The sequence below is a fragment of the Carcharodon carcharias genome, chromosome 18 (assembly GCF_017639515.1).
Source record: "Carcharodon carcharias isolate sCarCar2 chromosome 18, sCarCar2.pri, whole genome shotgun sequence".
Taxonomy (NCBI): Eukaryota; Metazoa; Chordata; class Chondrichthyes; order Lamniformes; family Lamnidae; genus Carcharodon; species Carcharodon carcharias.
The window spans coordinates 22,414,765-22,436,990 of record NC_054484.1 but is presented as its reverse complement, the minus strand read 5'-3'; the positions used below and the strand labels follow the sequence as shown (position 1 = coordinate 22,436,990).

At 39.6% G+C, this 22,226-nt stretch overlaps 1 protein-coding gene across 3 annotated transcripts in view; it reads right to left on the bottom strand.

The window, feature by feature from the left end:
• The window catches only part of ttc3 (tetratricopeptide repeat domain 3), a 125,204-nt gene that overhangs the window by 37,361 nt on the left and 65,617 nt on the right, over positions 1-22,226 (bottom strand). For all 3 annotated transcript variants that reach the window (XM_041211142.1, XM_041211141.1, XM_041211143.1), the window contains exons 19-28: positions 19,344-19,466; positions 18,945-19,046; positions 16,380-16,472; positions 11,920-11,984; positions 10,901-11,043; positions 9,647-9,958; positions 9,002-9,253; positions 7,242-7,288; positions 5,315-5,371; positions 2,150-2,232 (exon numbers count right to left, since the gene is read on the bottom strand). In XM_041211142.1, the coding sequence (XP_041067076.1) occupies positions 2,150-2,232; positions 5,315-5,371; positions 7,242-7,288; positions 9,002-9,253; positions 9,647-9,958; positions 10,901-11,043; positions 11,920-11,984; positions 16,380-16,472; positions 18,945-19,046; positions 19,344-19,466 (1,277 nt within the window). The remainder of the gene's footprint in view (positions 1-2,149; positions 2,233-5,314; positions 5,372-7,241; positions 7,289-9,001; positions 9,254-9,646; positions 9,959-10,900; positions 11,044-11,919; positions 11,985-16,379; positions 16,473-18,944; positions 19,047-19,343; positions 19,467-22,226) is intronic.

Genomic DNA, 22,226 nt, shown 5'->3' with positions numbered 1-22,226 from the left:
TCCCACCTATTTCCATTATTTTTAAATGTATTTCCATCCATTGTTTTATCTCTATCTTTTAGCCTTTTTCAATCCCTTCCCCCCACCCCACCCCTTATGGCTATCTGTACCTTGCTCGTCCTGCTTTCTACCCTTAATGTCACCTATTAGCACGTATCTTAGCTAATATCACCACCGTCAACACCTCTTTGTCCTTTTGTCTATGACATTTTTGGCAATCTCCACCTGTCATTGGCCCTCTATCCAGCTCTACTTGTCCCACCCACCTTCACCTCTCTTCTATTTTTCCTTAGTTCTGTTGAAGAGTCATACGGACTCAAAACGTTAACTGTATTCCTCTCCGCAGATGCTGTCAGAACTGCTGAGATTTTCCAGGTATTTTTATTTTTTGTTTTTGTTTTGGATTTCCAACATCCGCAGTTTTTTGCTTTTATCTTTGTGTTCTTAGTATCCTCCTTTACAGTAGCGAGGCATGGAAAACTTATGCAAACAAGGAAAGCAGCTAAACAACTTCCATCTCCTCTGCCTCAGATGAATATGGGGCATTTCTTGGCAGGACAGAATGCTGAATATGGAAGTACACCTGAGTGCAGAGACCTCAGCACGCTTGCTCTCAAGTCAGCGACGGCTCCATTGGCTCAACGGCCTTGTTGAGCTCTTCTATAGTGGGCTCACCATTCAGCTCCTCCACAACAGGAAAGTCAGGAATGGTGCTGAGAACTTCTTTAGAGACAATGTTCTTTGTTCTGTTGAGTTTGAGGTAGTGCTTCATCCACCTTTCCATCTGCTTGCTGGGTTTGGTGTTTGTCTTTGTCTTCAAGGAACCTGATTTGGTTACTGTTGGGTTTGTTGCTTTCTTGATTCCTTCATACATCCATCTAGCATTTCTGGATTCAGCATCAGATGGAATGCTGTTGCAGAGTTTCAACCAGTATTGACTGGCGCAGTGCCGAGCAGTCTGCTGAAACTTGGTTCTGGCAGATCTGAGAGCATCTAGATTATTTGCTGAGGACTTGCTTGTAGTTCATGAGGGCTCTCCTCTTGGTTACAGTAACTGGCGCCATTTCAATCCAAGAAGCCTCAAACCAGTCAGCACTTCTCTGCACTCACTGCATACTGGGAAAGAGATCAGAGTTATAGATGGTGTCATGCAGATGACCCCACTTTGACACTGCACTCTGGCTTTAGGCGTTGTTGTCCGAAAGAGACTGATTGAGGATGTTGAAGGACTCCTGGGTCCTTTCGGGGTCAATGGTATCACAAAGACAACATTTCTTCTTGGAGCGGTATAGTTTCCTTGGCTGAAGTCTGATCTTGCTACGCACCAGGGAGTCACAGCCAGCACTATGACAGTTATGAGTGATGATATATGTCTGGGTGATGATGAGATGTATCTGGTACAGGTGGCATGATCTCAGATGTCTCCAGGACACCTTGTGGCACGGCTTGGTTTGGAAGTAGCCGTTCATCAGAGTCCGTGCTAATAACTCCAGCAACCTCTGTCCTATTCATCTTGCTGATTCCCTGGCGCCCTATGCACATTGGCCTAGCTGTATCATTGGTACTCACCCTTACGTTGAAGTCCCCTAGAAGGCACAGTCCCTCAGTACTGGGAATTCTACTGATGGCAGCATTAATTACCTCATAGAATTGATCCTTGACAAGTTGGGTGGGGGTGAGTGTCAGGGCATAGATGCAGATGAGGTCAAACATGTTAGATGTGATTCTGCAGCACTTGTTGAACAATCCTGAGTGAGCTAATAACTACACTAACAGTCAATTTAAGATAATCTGTTGAGCTTGTAACAGGCTCATTTACCCTTGCTGGAAACAACATATATTCTCAAGGAGTGACTCATTCTTTGCAAACAAAAGGAATATGTCAAGCCTTGAACCAATTTTGAATTATCCAGAAGCTTGGGAGCTTATAAGTTACTTTCTCCATGGCAATGCCTTGACCAATCAGACTCAAATTGTCAACTAATCAACACCCTTTTGCCCTGTAGTAAAAATCATTGTGACAGTTTGAAATTTGGCATTCCTGTGTTTGCCTTGATGAGTGCAAGGTGAAAAGATTTGACGACATGTCTCTATTACTCTTACTTATGCGCTATTTTAATGCATGAAAATGATCTGCGGGAATGCTTACAGGATGCAATCATCCGAGAATATTTCATCATCTTCTTCCTCACGGGTTCCAGTTCCAACCGTCCCAGACAGAAGGAGAAAAGGCTGAGAAGCAAAATTAAAGAACCAGTATGGAAGAGAACAAGATTAAAAACTGCTGTCATGAAAGACACAGAGACCCCAACATTGTAACCTTGTTTCATCATGGCTCAAGATTTACTAGTTCTAGCTGGGTGGAATAGTTGGGATTTCGATCCTTTTCATAATCCTAAAGAATCTCTGATGTGAATTTTTTCTTCATTGAACAAAAGGCAGAAGGACATTACTTCTCTTAAAAGCATATTCATTTGAAAAATTCAACAACAAAACAAAAGGCAACAATCCAAAACTCTACAGAACATTTTCTGATTCATTGTTTTCTCCTCTGCTGCCCATCCCCAGCATTTTGGCATGCTCGACAATTTTTTTGTTTTGTTATAATCCCCTCTCCAAATCATTCTGCAACTATATTTTAACCAAACTTCACCAATCTCAACTATAAGTACCTTGAGACTCTCAATTATGTATTACTCTCTTCCCAAATCCCTTTTCCTGTACCAAACCCTACTTCTTTCTCTGTCAATCTCTATAAAAAAAAAAGCACTCTCTCAATTTACTTACAACTGTATTTTTAAAATTCCAAAAGTCTACCTTTGGCCTCCATTCACTTTGACATTTCTGAGTTACCATCTGCTCAAACATACCCTCATCCCCATATTTCATGCCCTAGTCCTCATTAAAACTATTATGCTTTCGCTCACCCTGGCCATTCCCCATTATGGCTCTCAACTCCCCTCCCTTAAGCCCAGGGTATTTGGACTTAAGCAAATACGGTGGCAGTTGGTTTAGCCATTGACTGTCAGATCTGGCTGGATCACATAATGCACCATTGGGTCCTGTTCTCTGGATTTCAGAATAATCATGGAACAAAGATATGCTTCTTATCCCTACTGAAAGTCACCTTCTTAAGTGTATCCTCCATCCTTATCTCCAACAAGTGTGAGAAGCTCATGGATTTGTCACTTAGATCAAGGCTACTGAAACAACTCCCCTGCCACATCCCTCCCTTCCCTTAGTGCACCTGGCCAAACATCCTCTATATTTATCTCCTGCCATAGCTCTGAACTTGTATCTTTCCCTTTCATCTTCTCTCATGCCCTCTCCGCACTCATAGCTGTCCACAAGATCTTGCTCCCGCTCCCTTGGCCCTATTCCCAATAAACCGCTCACCATTCAACTTTCCTTCCCAGCTGATATTGTTAACGGTTCTTTTTCTTCAGGTGTTGCCCCCTCTCCCTCAAGTCTGTCATCATCATCGTTCTCCTGAAAAAACCCTTAATCCTGCCAACTCTTGCAAACTACTGCCCCATCTACAATCTCTCTTTTCTCTGCAAAGTTTATGAACGCATTGGTGCCTTCCACATCCATGTCTATCCTCCCTGGAACTCGATGTTTGTATCCCTCCAATGTATCAAAATGGCTCTTTTCAATTAACAAATGACATCCTACGTGACTGTGACAAAGGTAAACTATCCCTTCCTAGTCTTTCTAGACCAGTCTGCAGACTTTGACATGGCTGACCACATCATCTGCCTCCAACAACTCTCTGTCATCCAGATGGGTGGGACTGCACATGCCTTGTTCCAGTCTTATCTAACTGCAGCCAGAGAATTGCCTGCAATCCCTTCTCCTCACATTCCTGCACTGCTACTTCTGCTACTCCCCAAGAATCTATCCTTAGCCTTCGTTCTATTTCTCATCTACATGCTGCTCCTTGGCGACATCAACCCAAAACACTGCATCAGACTCCACATGCACGCTGACAATATTCTATTTTACCTCACCACCACCGTCTCTAAATGCTGACAGCTTATCCGACATCCAGGACTGGATGAACAGAAATTCCTTCAATTAAATATTCAGAAAACCTGAGACAATGCCTTCTGTCCCCACCATAAGCTCTGTTTCCTAGCTACTGACCCCATCCCTCTCCCTGGGGGGGCTTCTGCAACCTTGGTATTTTATTTGAGCCCGAAATGAGCTTCTGACGACATACTTATTCTAACACAAAGACTGCTTATTTCCACCTCCACCACAATCACCCGACACTATCCCTGCCTCACTTGCTACTGCTAACTAAGGCATAGATGAGGTATCTCTAGACCTGACTATTCCAACACAATCCTGGTTGGCCTCCCACATTCTACCCTCTGTAAACTTGCCATGCAAAACTCAGCTGCCCATGTTCTGACTCGCACCAAGCCCCATGCACCCATCATCTCTGTTCTTGGTGACCTACACTGTGCCCTGGTTAAGTAGTACCTTGCTTTTAAAATCCCTTCATTTTTTCACCTCACCCTATCTTTGCAATCTCTTCCAACCCCAGATATCTGCGCTCCTGTAATCCTGGGGATCCTTGATTTTAATCGCACCACCACTGGTGGCTGTACCTTCAGATGCCAAGGCTATAATCTCTGGAAATTCCTCCTTAAACATCTATATCCTCCCTTAGGGTGTTTCTTAAAATCTATTTCTTTGACCAAGTTTTAGGCCATCTGCCCTAATATCCCATGCAGCTCGGTGTCAAATTATGCTCCATAGTGCTCTTGTGAAGTACTGCGGGCATTTTACAATTTTGAAGGTACTGTATAAATGATGGCAACTTGAATGAGGTGCCAAAGGGATGTCAGTGCTTGAGGTACAAGAGCTAGCGCTTTCAAAAGAGAGGACGAAATTGAACATTTAAAAAGTAAAAATGTTAACACAGATAAAAATATTCCAAAATTGTGCAATAATAAGGGCTGCTGGTCAACCATACAGGGAAACTACTAAACTACTGCCTTAACTATATTTTGGCGAAGCAGAAATGCAGAGGAGAGGCAATTCCACCACAGGTAAAGGGAGAAGAAAAATCAGAGATACACAGCAGCCTTCACTCAGCTGTATCCTGGTGGGCAGTTTCAGGATGAACTGGTGCAAGCATCGGGCCAGAATGACTGCCCATCTCCACAATTCAGAATAATTGAGATAATCCAATAAAATGCTGAGGGAGATTCTCAAAAGGAGGGAGTCTCAGACGTTCTCACATATTGCTATTAAAATAAACCAATGAAAGCTAGATAGCCATTTATCATCAAAATTTACTAACCTTGGAATCCTTTGGTTTTTTTTTTCTGTTTCTAATTTTACTTTTAAGGCCAATGTTCTGCAGGAAAATCAGAACCATAAACAGCTAGTACATACAGTCCACTGAAACTAAGAATGGTCAACTCTCAAGAAATATACATTTTTAATCGTACCTTATTCAATTGTTCACTTGCGGCCCAATTTTTTTATATTTTGGTCTAAATTACCTTCTTGGATTAAGGTTTAAAATACCACCAGGCTCTCCTAACATTTCTTGTATGCTTTTGTTGATTTAAAATTTAGTTATTCTTCAGCAGAATGATGGATTTGTAGTAACGTAATAAAAATTCCAGTCAGGAGTGTACGGAACGGACTTTGTAGTTATCACTGAAGACTCATTCGATCACGTCTGGACTTAAATCTTCAGTAAGATAGGAAAGAAAGTGCTGCTGCCATAAAATCAACAAAACCAAACTCTGTGTGACACACAAACTAAAGAGCTATAGATCATTTGTTCTTGTTACTTTTTCTGAAGGTGCTGATTCAGGTTCTCTTTCCTGTATTGCTAAAAATTTTAAGTCTAGACATGAGTGAGTGAGTCTTGAGTGATAACTACAGGTCCACGCAATACACTCTTGACTAGAAATGTTGTTATATTACTGCAATTCCATCATCCTTAACAATTACATGGTTTCACATGCAGAATGATCTGCTCATAGTGAAATGATGATGCATTGTGATACAGGTTTTAATCACGGAATGAATGAGCAATATTCAGCCTCTCTTCTTGTTGGATGCGTAAGAACCTTTAAATGTAATGCTACCGTTTTACCCAGCTGCTTCATTGTTTTCCAGTGGTATTTTACAGTATAATGGAATACTGAAAGAAATCACTGCAGTCCAACTGGTTGGTCTCATTGTCTCGCAAATATCACATCCAATGACGATTCTTATATCTTGCTATGAAACTTTTATCCAGTACATATGCCAATTCACTCATAGACTCCCTCCCTTGGCAGTCTTCAATACACACAACACATTTCACTTCCAGCATGCAAAGTAATTAAATATAAATTGTCTTTTCATCCTCCCTCCAAGTTAAAACCCAAGAACTCTTGAAGAATCCATGGCTAAATATATTGAGGTCTATCTCAACTATGTCTTTTAGGACTTAACAAATGTCAGCCTCGTTTCACTGACATTTCTCTTCTGAGAGTCAAAAGGTCATGTTCAAGCCTAACTTCAGAAGCTGAAGTACAATCTAGGCTGACATTTCAGTGCACTATTGAGGGGATGCTGCATTGCTCATAGTGCCACTGTTTGGTTGAGACCTTAAATCGAGGTCCCATCTAACCTTTTTGCTGGGTGTAGAAGATCACATGATAACATTTGAAGAGGAGCAAGGGATTTCTTCCAGACTCCTGGGTCAACATATATTCCACAAACAACACTAAAAAAAGATTATCTGGTCATTATTTTATTGCTATTTGTGGTTCTTGGTGTGTGTAAATTGGCTGCTGCCTTTCCCCAGAATACAACAGTGAGTACACTTTATATGTGCTAAATTGTCTGTGAAGCACTTTGGAAGGTTTTGAAGTCACGATATACAAATGTAATTTTTGAGTGTATGTGTCAGCCCAACTACTGTAAACATTCCAGCTTGCTGAAACCTCTCCCCAAAGTCAGGTCCCTAAACTTAACTTTTAATTTAGTTACACTTCACTGCATTATTTCCAATAACTGGACGTATTTCTCACAAACAGCTGACCACCATTATAAACATAACCCCAGGTAGGGCTAGACAACAAAACCTGACAGTCAGCAGTGCTCTCCAGTAATAAACTGTGGTGATCTGGGAAGTAACTATTATATGAACTATTCGAATCTTTGATTTTTCACTTGGAATCAATCTTAAATTAAAGGTTTGCACAGAATGCAAGATAACTTACAGATAATTCTTCACTTTCCTGTTTCTTTAGTACAGTACAAGGAGCATCTACAGAAGAAAGAATGTTTTAAAAGAATTAATCTAGAATGAAGCAGTTGTACGTAACATGATTGGAACCAATAACTAAGTAGAAAATACATAAATTATACAAGTGCTTTAACAAAGTAATATACAGTTCTATACAGCATGCTTACATTCACAATTGGAAACTTCTCTCCATCCATCCCCACCCCCCCCATAATAAAAATTTGAGAGGAAGTTTCACTCCCATCTGTTTCGCTGGAGATAAATAAGCCAGCATAATATGAATTAGGTTTGTCATATTTTTGCAAGACTTTTTTTAATGCTGTAATAATTCAATTAAATCCCAAGCTATTAGCAGAGTGAAAAAAAAAACTTTTCAGGAATTAGTTCACATAGAAAAGGACACCCACTACATGAGAATGAATTCAGAACCAAGGTAAAAGGACAGAATGCAACATACTGCACAGAGCCAACGGAAATTAAAATCAGGAGATCTGTTGCCAGTTTGCTATCACCCCCTTCATACTTTCACAGCCAAAATGACTCCTTAGGAGTCTTATACAAGAATAAAGCACTGAAGATGCTGGAAATCTGAATTAAAAAACAGAAATATTGGAAATGCTCAGCTGATCTGGTAGCACCTGCAGAGACAGAAACAGAATTTCAGGACAGATCAACTCTGCTCTCTTCACAGGTCTTCCCGGACCTGCTGGGTATTTTTAGCATTTTTTGTTTTTAACTCATAGGAATCTTAGACTTAAAATTAAGACTAAAGAAGCCTTAGACACAAGGCTTGACATGTCCAACCAAAGCAGAATGTGATTCAGAGGTCATGATTAAAAAGAGCACAAGTGGATTACAGGGTGGAATTTTACAGTCCCTCCCACCAGTGGGATTTTCCATCCCTGCTGAGGTCAATGGAGTTTTGAATGGTTTGCTGCAATTTATGGCTCCACCCCCTAAAACTTCACCCACAGTGTCTGGTTCTGCTTGTCAACAAACAAGGGAGACACTGAAGTTTTGGAAGCAGTGCAGAGGCAAGCAACAAGGTTACCTCTCAGTACGATAAAAGTTTGACTTAGGAGAAAAGAATGGAGAGGCTTGGGTTTCTCAGTGTGCAAAGAGTGCACCTGAAATGCAATCCTAAGAGGTGCAGAAAACAGTCAAAAGCACGGAAAAGTTCTTGAATTCATTATTTTCGATTACAATTACAAAAGTAGGTCAAGGGATAGAGGCTGAAATTAGTGAAAGGTAAATTTAAGGCTAATATAAGGAACAGGTTAACAGAGGAATAACAAATTATTCACACAGAATCAACAACATATTGAATAGGTTCCTGGATATGGTAGTAATTTAAGAAGCAACCAGATGGTGCATTGGGGGAATGCAATGTCATTCTAGATGAAGTCACTAAGAAGACTTTCTTCATCAACAGGTATCTTGTGTGAACAGCATTACATTTTCAATATTCACTTTGCCCTCTTCCACTCTTGCAACTGTAACATTTATTTTAGCAGCAAGGTGAAGAAAAGGAGTCAAAAAAGTATCCAACTCTTCAAATATTCCAATGAAAAATACAATCCCCCTCATTCAAACCTATTTCTGAAATACTGATTTTTGCATATCCACCCTGTTATTATCTACTGATTGAATGTGGAATATTCTGGGGTCTAATCTGAAGAGCCAGTATTAGCTTTGCTAGCTGCATAAGCACTTACCCACCACTTAAATACATACCCATTGCACTAAAATATTCATCTAAAGGATTCTGTAGGGAAGGGAATTGTTCTCTCTTCTCCTCCAACATCCATATAAAACTGCGGGTTTTTGTAGGCGATTCCTGTTTCAATTGTTCTACAATTTCTTTAGCGCTATCAGACAGTGGTAGATCAATCTTTGATGCATCCAGCAATTCCAGTAGAGAGCTCAAGTCCAACTGCTCTATGCAATTTGAGTAACGAGACAAAAACAGCTCTGCTGCTTCACGGCCTGTAAATAATTAAATCACTTCAGAATCGATAGTAATAAACTATAAAAATGGTTATTTGTATATTAAATAACCATATTACTTTTCTTAAACTTTGTGTTCTCTCACCCTGAAAATCTTGCTGGAAGAGTTTTAGTTAAAATATATAATCCCAAAAGATGAAATGGGAAGTTACCTAAGCCTTGCGAACTTTGATTGCAAACATCACATCAAACTGAATATAAGTTCATTTTTACCTTGTTTTAACATTCAATACATCTTTCTTCACTTATTTGCCATTCTACTACTATTCCCTCATTCTGAAGTTAATTCTTAGGGCATTTTTCAATTTCATAGAATGTAGCATCACGGCTTGTGTGCTCATATACTCAGGTTTGCATGCATCGTAACATTACCTGCATCATTTAACCAATTGATCCAATCTAACAGCTTGTTGTCAACCTCTCCGCACTTGGTAAGGGTGTAGAGGAATTCTCTGGTCTTTATTCTGTTATTTTTCTGCACTATGAGGTCAAGAAGTTGGCCCATAACCTGGCATGGTTTGGAGGCACTTGTGGAAAGCATGTCATAATCCTGTTCACTTAGAACATGAAATGAAAGCAATTCTTGAAGTAGGTTCGAAACATTCTGCACCCCAGCCTTTAATTGTTCCTTGTTCTCAGTTATCAGCTGCAACATTCGATCACCAAGAGGATCCCAGGAATGACCTGTGTATTTAAGGAGGCCAAGGTATAAAATGAAACATTGATATACACTTGAATCTATACAACCTCACCAAAAGTACTGTGTGCACTATACTGGACTACATTGAGCAAACTCTAGAATGTCAATGCACCAAAGAATACCACTCATTTTTTTCTTTATTTCTCATCTATCACGGTATCATCACATTTAGCCATAATTATTGTGAATTAGGCAAACAAGCAACCAAGGGCTACACCCCCTTTTCTATCTTTGTAAGCATGTATATAGTTCAAGGCATTTAATTTCTCCCACACCCCACCACCACCCAATACAGACCAGTAACGATCTAACTGAATGGTGGAGCAGGCTCAAGGCTGAATGGTTGCCTCCTGTTCCTCTGTCCATCAAGTCTGGCCAGACAAGATTTGACAATTAGATTTAGATCCTGATGGGGTATATCAAAAATAATCAAAATAGATATCACTGTGGCCATGAACTAAACAATTTCATAAGTAATTATGCTTGAAAGTTGTCCCCCCCCCACCAAAATATAATTTACTACTAAGTTTCTAGAACTATATAATATTACTACACAAACAGGCCATTTGGCCCATTAAGTGTGCGCTTTTCACAATCCTGGTGGCAGGCGATGCCAGAAAATCCCACCCAAAGTAACGAATTAAATTCCACTTAACTCCCACTGCCCATACATTTTCAAACACCTGTACAATTCACACAAAAAGAACATGGATCCTACTTCAATACTAGTTTGTGGCAAAAAAAAACCCGCATTATAATTCTGACCTCTCCCTTAATTTCTTTTTGCGACAATCTTAAATTTGTGCCTGTGTTAGTCTTTTTAGTTGATCTCACAAAACTTAATATTTAAAAAAAAAATAATAGGCATGTTAACTCCTAGATCATTAGGTTAAACAATCACTATGCATCAGTCATTTTCTTTTTACCGGTTTTAGAATTGGCTTCTTCCATGCTGCTATTCTTTTCAACTTTTGCTTTCATCTGTTTTTCAGCATTGTGTCTTGATGCTTCTTTTCTCAACTGTTTTCTGGCTTGCTTACGGACTTCTTTAATCTTCAACTTTGAAGCACTATTAGGAAAAAAAAAAATAATTGAAACGATAACAAATAGATACGTACAATGGCAGAAAAGGTGGAAAAACAGCGAGCAATTGCTATTTAGAGATGACTGCAGCAAGAAAGAGAAAGAGACCAGAAAATAGGAATTCAGGAGCGACAATGAATGTAAGTTCTAACCTAGCTAAGGGAACGATGGGGACACAGCATGCATTATAATAATGACAGCAACAGAGACTGCAGTGTATTTGTGAGGCTGCTTTCTTAAAAGGAGAAATAGGTGCAAGATTGGAAATTATATTTTCTGTTAGCCAAAGTGCCGGATACTAACTGCTGGAAAATGGGTGCAATTTAAATATTCAAATATATATTAATGTTAAAAGTAAAAATTATCGAGAAGACACATTGCTAAAATGAAACATTAATCTGTTGAATCAGACGTAGCAACCCACTGAAGTGGAGTAAAAGAAAATAACAAGATTCCCCTAGTAGCTGGTCCCCTAGTTTATACATATATGAAAATCGAGCAACATTCAAAATTTTCACTATGAAAAGCCATTTCAGCTCAACACACCATAAAAGGTGAATTTAGGTAAGCAATGAAAAGTCATCTTCAAAAAATAAAATGCGATCAGAATAAGCTTCAAAACTATCAACACTTTTTTTAAATGTTGGAAGGCTATCATATGGTCTCCTCTTTAACAACAACCAGCATTTTGTTGCCAGAGGCTTCATGCTTAAACACATGCAAAGCACTTCTTTTTCCTCTGCCCAGAAGAAAACAGAAAGGCAGCACTATTCATGCTTGTCTGGTTTAATCTTAAGCTGGTATTTGTGGTATAACCCTTAAAAACTTGTCTGCACTTGTGACAGTAAAAAAAAAAAATTACCTTGAACATTTCTGTTTCACAACTGCTTTCGAAGCGTCTTTGCTTTTTACTATTTTAGCTTCAAACTGAAAAAAGAAGCAATTCACATTTAGTAAAGATAATGATATAAATTACTGTACTTTCTGTTAAAGAAGGATTATCCAATCCTTCAGAAGTGAAACAAAATACATGGACCATTAACAAAGCATTCTTTGATCCTTATCCATTATATATCACCTTTAATAGTAGCTTCTAAAATTTTCCCTGTGATAGATGTTAGGCTAGCTGGCCCATAGTTTCCTGCTTTCTGTCTCCCTCCCTTTTTGAATAAAGAAGTTACATTTGTTTTTTCCAATCTAATATGACCTTCCCTGAATCTAGGTAATTTTGGAAAATTAAAACCAATGCATCAACTATTTCACTAGCCACTTCTTTCAAGGCTTTTGGGTGAAGTCCATCCGGACCTGGGAATGTGTCAGCCTGCAACCCCAACAATTTGCTCGATACCACATCCCTGGTGATTCTAATTTTCCCGAATTCCTGAATTCCTCCCTCCCCTCCATATCCTGATTTACAGCTATTTCTGGGATGGTACTTGTGTCTTTTATAGTGAAGACCGAAGCAAAATACCTGTTTAATTCATCCGCCATCTCCCTACTTTCCATTATCAATTCCCCCCACTTTCTATAGGACCAAAGCTCACTTTGTTAACTCCTTTCTTATTTAAATATCTATAGAAACTCTTACTATTCGTTTTTATATTACTAGCTAGCTTTCTCTCATACTCTGATTTTTCCCTCCTTATTAATTTTTTTGTCATTCTTTGCTGCTCTTTATACTCTTTTCCAAACTTCTGACCTTCCACCCATCTTTGCACAATTATATGCTTTTTCTTTAAGTTTGATACTGTCTTTAACTTTTTTTAGTTAATCACAGATGGTGGGCCCTTGGAATTTTTCTTTCTAATTGGAATGTATCTATTCTGTGCATTCTGAAATATCCCTTTAAATGTCTGCCATTGAACTTACTATTGATATATCCCTTAACCTCATTTGCCAGTTCACTTTAGCTAGCTCTGCTTTCATGCCCTCATGATTGCCCTTATTTAACTTTAAAATACTAGTCTTGGATGCACTTGTATCTCCCTCAAAATGAATGTAAAATTCAATCATATTATGATCGCTGCCTACCTAGTGGTGCCTTCACTAGGAAGTTATCAATTAATCCTATCACGTTGCTCAATACCAGGTCTAGTATAGCCTCCTGGCTGGTTGACTCCAGAATGTGCTGTTCTAAGAAACTATCTGGAAAACATTCTATGAGCTCAACTACACTACTTTTGCCCGACTGATTTTTCCAGTTTATACGTAGACTAAAATTCCCCATGATTATTGCTGTACCTTTCTGACAAGCTACCATTATGTCTTCTTTTATACACTGTCCAACCATTAGTTACAGTTAGGAGGCCTATACACCACTCCCACAAGTGACTTCTTGCTTTTTATCATTCCTCATCTCAACCCAAAGCACTTCTACATCCTGGTTTCCTGAGCCATGCCTTTCTAATGTGCTAGTACCATCATTAATTAACAGAGCCATCCCACCACCTTTTCATAACCATTTGTCCTTCCAAAATGTCACATACCCTTCAATATTCAGATCCCAAGCTATGTCACCCTGTAGCCATGTCTCCGAAATGGCTATCAAATCGTACTTATTTATTTCTATTTGCACTATCAGTTCATCTGTTTTGTTTCGAATGCTATGTGCATTTATATAAAGTCTTCAGTTCTGTCCTCATTATTTTTGTAGTGTCTAGCTTTATCTGCTGATTTACTCTTAGAATTGTCCTTTCTGTCCCTTACTGGCACAGTCTGTTTATCATTTCCCATATTAATACCCGTCTCTCTTGCCTTGTCTCTACTCTTTGGTTTACCACATCTTCCCCAATTTGATCCCTTGCCACTAATATTCAGTTTAAAATCCTCTCTACTTCCCTAGTTAGGCAGCTCATGAGGACACCAACCCCTGCACGGTTCAGGTGTAGACTGTCCCAACGGTACAGATCCCACTTTCCCCAATACTGGTGACGGTGCCCCACAAACCGGAACCCATTTCTCCCACACCAGTCTTTGAGCCACGAATTCATTTCTTTAATCTGATTTGTCCTATGCCAATTTGCATGTGATTCAGGTAATAATCCAGAAATGATTACCTTCGAGGTTCTGCTTCTTAATACTTCTAAGGCAGCCTTTCAGGCTGAGGCTAAAGGAAATGGCACTATTAGAGAGCCACAAAGTTCAAAGAGATTCACTCATAGCCACAGGCACTCTTGTGGAGGTGTTTCCCTTCCATTTTGAGGCCCTTCAGAGTAAACTGTGATTGGACCCTTTTGTGAGTACCTCTAGATTGATGTGGCCCCCAGGTCTCCCTCTTCTCCAGCAGTGCTTACCTCTCCTCCTGGGGTTGCTAGCTGGACATTCCTGCTGGTTCTCCTATCTCCTTGTTCTGCCACCATCTAACACAGAGGCAGCCTGCAAATTAGCCGCCTCCCGGAAGTTCTCCCCTGCCAACACGCTGCAGACCCCAGTGGGGTCAAGGCCCAAAAATGGTCCTGACACCTGAAACCTTTACACGTGCAGAAGATTCTAGTCCTGGATGTGCCCCCTGGTCTTTGCTTATTGCTTAATATTAGTTCTCAGAATCCCTAGTGTGACATCTAATTCAGTGATATCTGGAACAAAATAAGACCTGTGGAGTTTGGGAAAATAAAGCTAAGTAACTACCAAACCTATCAGCAACTAGAAATTCCCTGGAAAATGTGAGGAGGGTGTGTGGGAGTGAAGCATGCCAGGGGGAAAGAAGAGATGTCGCTGGATCAAAATCCTGGAACCCCCTTCCTAACAACAGTGTACCTACACCACAGGGACTGCAGTGGTTCAAGAAAGCAGCTCACCACCACCTTCTCAAGGGCAATTAGGGATGGGCAATACATGCTGGCCTAGCCAGCAACACCCACATAGAATCACATCCCGTAAATGAATAAAAAGTATATATTATAGATGAAGATATAACTCTCAATTAAGTCTTCCTTCAGCACCTTCATAATGAGCTTTCCTAATATGGGGGTTGGGGTATGGCAGTGGTATACTGGTAATGACTTTGGACTAGTAATCCAGAAGGCCAAGGCTCATACTCTGTGGATGTGGGTTCAAATCCCACCATGGCAGCTGGTGGAATTTGAATTCAATTAATTCTGGAATTTAAAAAGAAAGCCTAGTGTCAGTAACAGTGACCATGAAATCATTGTTGATTGTCGTTAAACCCCATCGGGTTCACTAGTGTCCTTTAGGAAATCTGTCGTCCTTGTCTGGCCGACACATGACTCCAGGCCCACATCAATATAGTTGGCTCTTAAATTCCCTCTGATATGGCCTAGCAAACTATTCAGTTGTATCAAGCCACTACAAATTTTACAGCACTATGGGTGTGCCTGCACCAGCTGGTCTGCAGCTGTTTGAAAATGCAGCTCTCTATCACCTCTCAACGGCAATTAGAGATGGGCAATAAATGTTGGCCCAGTCAGTGGTGCCCACATCCCATGAACAAATAAATAGAAAAACATAAGCATTGGTAAGCCCAGATCATGCCAACCTTCGTTTTCTTTGGCTGCTTCCCAAGTTCTAACTGCTGCTTCTCCCCATTATTTGTTTGGGTCTGTGCAGCCTCACACCTACCTGCACCTTTGTAGAGATAACTATTCTTTAAAAATAACTCCTGAAGACTCTCCAAATTAACTAATGCATCCTCACAATGCAATCCATTCCCCTATAGATGAGCGTACTCTATCCAGAGTATGGACTGACAATACCTTGCTGACCATTTCTGATTCAGCTGACATGTTTACCAACCACCCTGCAGCCGCTCCACTCCCCCACCCCACCCCCCCACCCAAAAGGAGACAACACCAGGCTCCCTGCTTCTCCAACCTCCCCTTCCCCCCGCCACCCCACTTCGTAAAGATTGTAACGGTCACCCGATGATCAATGTCAGCCCTTGCCCCACCACCGAGTTTATTAGCCCTGGTTAGCCCAAAGTCCTCACTGAGTCTGTTTCAAATTTCATAAAGCACAGCCCCCAAAAACTGTAGTCCTGAGGGGTTTGGTTGCTTACTTGCTTCTGGCGTCTACAGGCAGCTTGTTACCATATGCCCTTGGAGATAATTGAAGTAATTTCTCTTCTTTTGGCCCCACACTGATTTCCCCCTGCTTTCTCTCTTCCCATTCCCCCAACACACCCCACTCCTCTCCCCAACTGCCTGTCATGGTCCCCCTTTCCTCATTCTCGCGTAGCTGTTATTATTTCCTCCCTACCTGTTTAATGTAAATAATGCACTTGAGCCTTTACTCCCAATGTACACCATGTGAAGGTTGTGAAGAAAAGCAATTATTTTGCCCAGTGTCATTAGGGAAAAATCTTACCTCACATTTCATAAGGCCTTTTGAATTAAAGATGACGATTTTTGAAATTTGCCCTCCACAGTCGGGTGTGAAACATGGACTTCTGAGAAAATCCTTCAAAATAAAAAAAACAAACTAATCTGGTTATTTTTAAAACAAAATAAAAAGAAATTATGATCTATAATAATCTCAGGAATCTATTAGGTTGAACTTGTTCAAACACATTACACAACTGTACCAGGATTGGCTGTCATGGTTCAGTTAGTAGCACTCTTACCTCTGATTCAGAAGGCCACGGGTGGGTTAAAGTCCCACTCCAGAACTTGAGTGCTGAGGTGCCGTCTTTCCAATGAGACATTAAACTGAGGCCCTGTCTGCCCTCTCAGGTGGATGGCATTACTTTGAAGAGTTATCCTCGGTGTCATTACTACATTACTATTTGTGGTATTTTGCTGCACACAAATTAGCTGTCGTCTTCCATACAATATAGCGGCTACAGTTCAAAAAATCCTTCAATGGCTACAAAGTGCCTTGAGATGTCCTGGGGTTGTGAAATGCACTACATAAATGCAAGTCTTTCAAATCTTTCAAGGAGTCAACAACAGGCATATATAGCACCAACTTAGTCAAAATTTCCAAATTAGCCAGGTAATTAGTCATAATTCACGAAGGACTATAGACATGTCCTTCTCCAAGAAAGACATAATTTGTTATATAGCTTGAGGGGAACCCACTCAGCATCAAGCATGAGACAAGGCAAGGAGGCAGGCCTCCATGAACTACCATAGCAGTTATGGAGATTGAACCCATGCTGTTGGCATTATTCTGGACCAAACTCTAGCCATCTAGCTAAATGAGCTAACCAACCCATACTAGAAACTAACTGACATTTCAATAATTAGCTATGCAACTGAAATGCTCCATACTATTAACATTGCAATTTTCATACAATTGGTTCTCCGATGCTCTGCAAACAATCAAATTAACATGGTCTGTACTTTGAAATCCAATGATCCATCCATCGCGAAAAATTATAGTTATGTTGGGTTGGAAAGTGGACTGTAAGGTACAGAGCCAAAATAATATTCCCAAGGATCGGAATTGAGGCCATCATCAACTCTAATTTGTATCGATGACTTGGACACAAGCTTGCTGCAAATTATTCAAATATATAGATGACACCAATACAGGAGGGCTATGGAACTGGAGGAGGCAGATCAGAAATTATATTGAATTGTACAAAACATATATGTGGGTAGCAATGGCAGATGAAATTTACAACTACAAAGTATTGCTCAAAGGAAGGAAAATGAGCAACACACATATCCCAAGAATGGTATTGAAGCTGTTAACAATAATTTTAAAAATCCTTGAAATTGCAAGGGTTTTGACACCCAACATGTCTAACCCATGCTATATAATCAACAAAGTAAGCAGAATGTTGAACCGCATAGCTAGAACAGTAAAATATACTATTAGAAAAAGTTATGATCAAACTATATCGAGCTCTGGTCAGACTAGATTTTTGGATGGGTTTCCAATTTGCAACTCAGCTGCAAAACAATTCTTGAATCAAGATAATCGCACCGGAAGCTGAGCAGAGAAAAGGCATCCCTTGTGTTAGAATCTGTTATGAGAAAAGACTGAAGAATCTGGGCTTTCAGCCTTGAAGGTGGTGATCTTAGAGCTATAAAAAATAGCAAATAGAATAGAAGAATTAATCCCATAAATTAAAATTCATGAGTGGATCAGGAGAGACAGTTTCAAACTAGTAAAAGGCATATTCAGAACTGATATTTGAAAGCTGTTCTTCATAAAGTGTCAAATGACAGATGAATTGCACTGCCAGATAAAGTAGTGGAGACAAAATTTAGAATCGTTTAAGTACTAATTGGGTGTTGCAATACATGGACTTCTAGATTTGGGTGTCTGAAGTAAAATCTAGGTAAAAGCGTTCCTCGTCTGTATTTGTGACAAAGGTCGCATTGTTTCTTTTAAAAAAAATTGATTTTGGGATGAGCTGCACAATAATTTCCTTCAAAAATGTGAACATACATTCTGATTGGTAGAGTTACACTGGGCTGTTTGATGCTCTTGCGTTAACTCAATTAAAATGTAACACATCACCCTAAATACAATACCATATAATTTGCCTTAGTGCTTTCCTAGTTAAATATTAAAAACAAACTATGTTGCAATCAACTGTATCTGCATTAATAAATTACATTCTACTGACATACTTTGTCAAAGTGATCACTATTTTCGCAAATCAGTTTCAGCATTAATTTACCTTTACAGAGGTATCACCTGCCCTAATCCTGAAATGGGATTGATGGGGCTTTAACCAAATCCTTACTCACCTGGCTTTTCAGCAGTACTTGAATGGGAACAAACAAAATTAAGGGCTTAAATTATATGGCTTGTGTTCTGTAAGTGATAATGGACCGAGATTGTGAAGGCAGTTCATTTCAGGTTTTTGGAAAACTCAACCAGTCATTTATAGATTTCGCGCACGATCGCATCCTTGCTCACATTATTGTAGAAATATCACAAATATATCTACCTCCATTTGTAAAGAGAACTAACCTTGTCATTTTTATCTTCAAACGAAGTTGCCTTCAATTTTTTCCAACAATTGATATGGTATTCCACACGGCACTGTAGGTAGCACATCACTTGAATAAAACCCTGATATGCAAGAATTAAAATGTTCATGTAGTATGTACTGCATAGTTAGAGAAGCTACTTTATTTCTTCCATGCACAATGGATGTTCACTGACTGAGCTGTGAGCACAAGGTCAGGGACGACTGCTGGGTAATTGTGACTGTCAAAAACTAATTAAAGTCCAACTTTCAATTTTTAAAATTTATTCTTTCATGGCATGTGGGTGTCACTAGCTAGGCCAGCATTTGTTGCCCATCCCTAGAGAATTGCTCTATTAAAATCACTTGGCATATGCCATTTACATTTAAAAAGTCATTACCTTAAAATCTGGGTCTGAGAAGTAGATCTGCACTTTAGAATGCCCTTGGCAATGTTGATAACGGCAGATTGCATCAGATTCTGGAGGGAATCGGCATTTCCCTATGTATTCTTCCAACATTGCCTGGAAGATGAAGTTAGGTGAAAAAGGTGTTGATTTACATTGCAAGTTTTCAAACAAAACAGAGCAATATATTTGTTTTAATTAGGAAATTTAGATGTTGGGCCAAGGTTTATAATGCAAGGTACTAGCAAGGTTGAGGAATGAGAGAGATGAATCAAGTTGTCATAATTAAGTGCAAGCAAGCTAAGGTCTTAAAATCCTGAAGACCATAGGAATGGCAGAGATAAGAATTTCATAGCTGAGGACCTGGAAACGAATAAGTCAGAGTAAGAGATGATACAAAGAGTACAGTTTGTCCTCCTGAAATGCATTAGCTTACATTTATCTGCATTAAAATACCAGAATAAATAGAAATATTATAATGGACAAACTAATGGAATTGAAGCCAGATAAATATCTAGGCACAGGTTTATCTAAAGGTATTAAAAGAAATGGTTCAGGAAGGTGCAGTATAATAGATATAAATCTTGGGCAGATTTGGGGATTGTATTGGAAGGTAGCAATGTTATATTGAAAAAAAAATAGGTAGCACTAGGTCCAATGAATTTTGTCAATAGTAGAAATTTCACCAGAAATCAATCCGAGGCAGAGTAAATAAGAACACAGAGTATAAGTTGCTTAGAGCAGGTAGGCATTCTTTTGTGAAAATAAATCATGTTTAAAGTTCTTCGACAGCCCGTGATGTGGTGAATACAAGAATCATCAATGGATGTTAAATATATAGATTTTAGATTACATTTGAAAGGGTTCCTCAACACACTGCTCGCTAACATTGAGGCACTTGCAATTGAAGACCACCATGCAGTGAAGATAGGAAACAGTTCGGGTAAGAGGCAGACTATAGTTACATAGGAGGTATTTCTTCCAGTCCTAGAACCTTGCAAGATATCTGCACTCCTTCAATTCTGGAATCTTGAGAACCCCTGAATTTTTATCACTCCAGCATTGGTGGCCATACCTGCAGCTGCCATGCTCTGAAATTTCCTCTCCTAAGCTCCCTTTCCTCCTTTAAGACATGGTTTAAAATCTATTTCGCCAAGGTTTTTGTCATCTGCCCTTAATAGCTCCTTGTGTGTCTTGTGTCAAATTTTGTTTGATGATTGTGAGATATCTTGGGATGTTTCACTACCCTCAAGGTGCTATATAAAAGTTGTTGTTGAAGTTGTAAAGAAATTGTGGAACAGCAGAAAATTACAGAAGTCATGCATTAAGCTGAATGGCAGCAGATACCATTTAATGTAAACATGTGAAGTAGCATATTTTTGACACGAGAAAAGCAGTTGGGAGGATAACCAAAACATGGAAACATAAGGGTGGGCCTGTAAATGCACTAAAGAAATCCAAGCGTCCTGGATGCAAGTCATTAAAACCCAGTTCATAGGCGCAAAATGCCATCAAATAGACAGCTAGGATGCTCATCATCGTAGATACAAAATATAAAAGTAAGCAAGTGTAGTTACATAGAATGCTGGCCAGACATCACTTGTAACATTGGATGTCCTGCCCAAAGAAATACACAAAAATATATATATTATATACTTATGAAATGGGAGAATATTTGCATTAATATAGCACAATTAACGTAGTTAAACATCCCAAGGCACTTCACAGGAGCATTAACAAAATTTGACAGCTATGAGGTGAAAGAAAGCAAGAAAGGAAAGAGGCAGAGAAGTTAGAGTGTGAATTCAAGAGCCTAAGGGCCAAGGCAGCTAAAGGTACAACTATCAACAGTAATATGATTAAAATTGAGGTTGCACAAGAGGCCGGAAGTGGATGAATGCAGAGATCTTATGGGTTTTGCGGTTGGAGAATTCACCAGGAGGACGTCTGGTATGGAGGGACTGAGATAGAAGGAAGATTAAGCAGTGGTCTGAACATTTTAGAATAATAAAGGGAATTAACAAGTAATTAGGAAAGCTAATAGAATGTTATCATTTATTGCAAGGGGAATTGAATACAAAAGTAGGGAGGATATGCTTCAGTTGTACAGGGTGCTAGTGAGACCACATTTGGAGTATTGTGTACAGTATTGGTCACCTTATTTAAGGAAAATGTAAAGGCGTTGGAAGCAGTTCAGAGGTTTACCAGACTAATAATTGGAATGGATGAGCTGTCTTATGAGGAAAGGCTGGACAGACAAGGCTTGTATCCGCTGGAGTTTAGAAGAGTAAGAGGCGACTTGAATGATACCTATAAGATCCTGACAGGGTGGGGGTAGAGAGGAAGTTTCTTTTTATAGGAGAATCTGGAACAGCAGATTGGAAGCTTGGGGGGTGGGGGAAGATATCTGTTTAAAAATAAGGGATCACCCATTTAAAACAGAACTGAGGCGAAATGTTTTCACTCAGAGGGCTGAGTGTCTTTGGAACTCTCTTTCTAAGAAGGTGGTGGAAGCAGAGTCCTTGAATAATTTTAAGGCAGAGATGAATAGATTACTGGCAAACAAGGGGGTGATAGGTTATTAGCGGTCAGTGGGGTGCAGATTTCAGGTTACTATCATGATCTTTTTAAATGGTGGAGCAGGCTCGAGGGGCTGAATGGCCTACTCCTGCTCCTTGTTCATATATTCATATGAGAAGGTGGACACTGAATGGTTCTCCTTCCTTGGATGGAAATCCAAACAAGTGAATGAAGTCTTGGAATTTTAGCTAAGCTGGTTGAAAGAATATCCATGATAACCTTCACATGAAAATACCACCCAGAAACCTATAAAGTTAATTCAGATTTTTCAAAGGATGATAGAGACTTAGAAAGTCG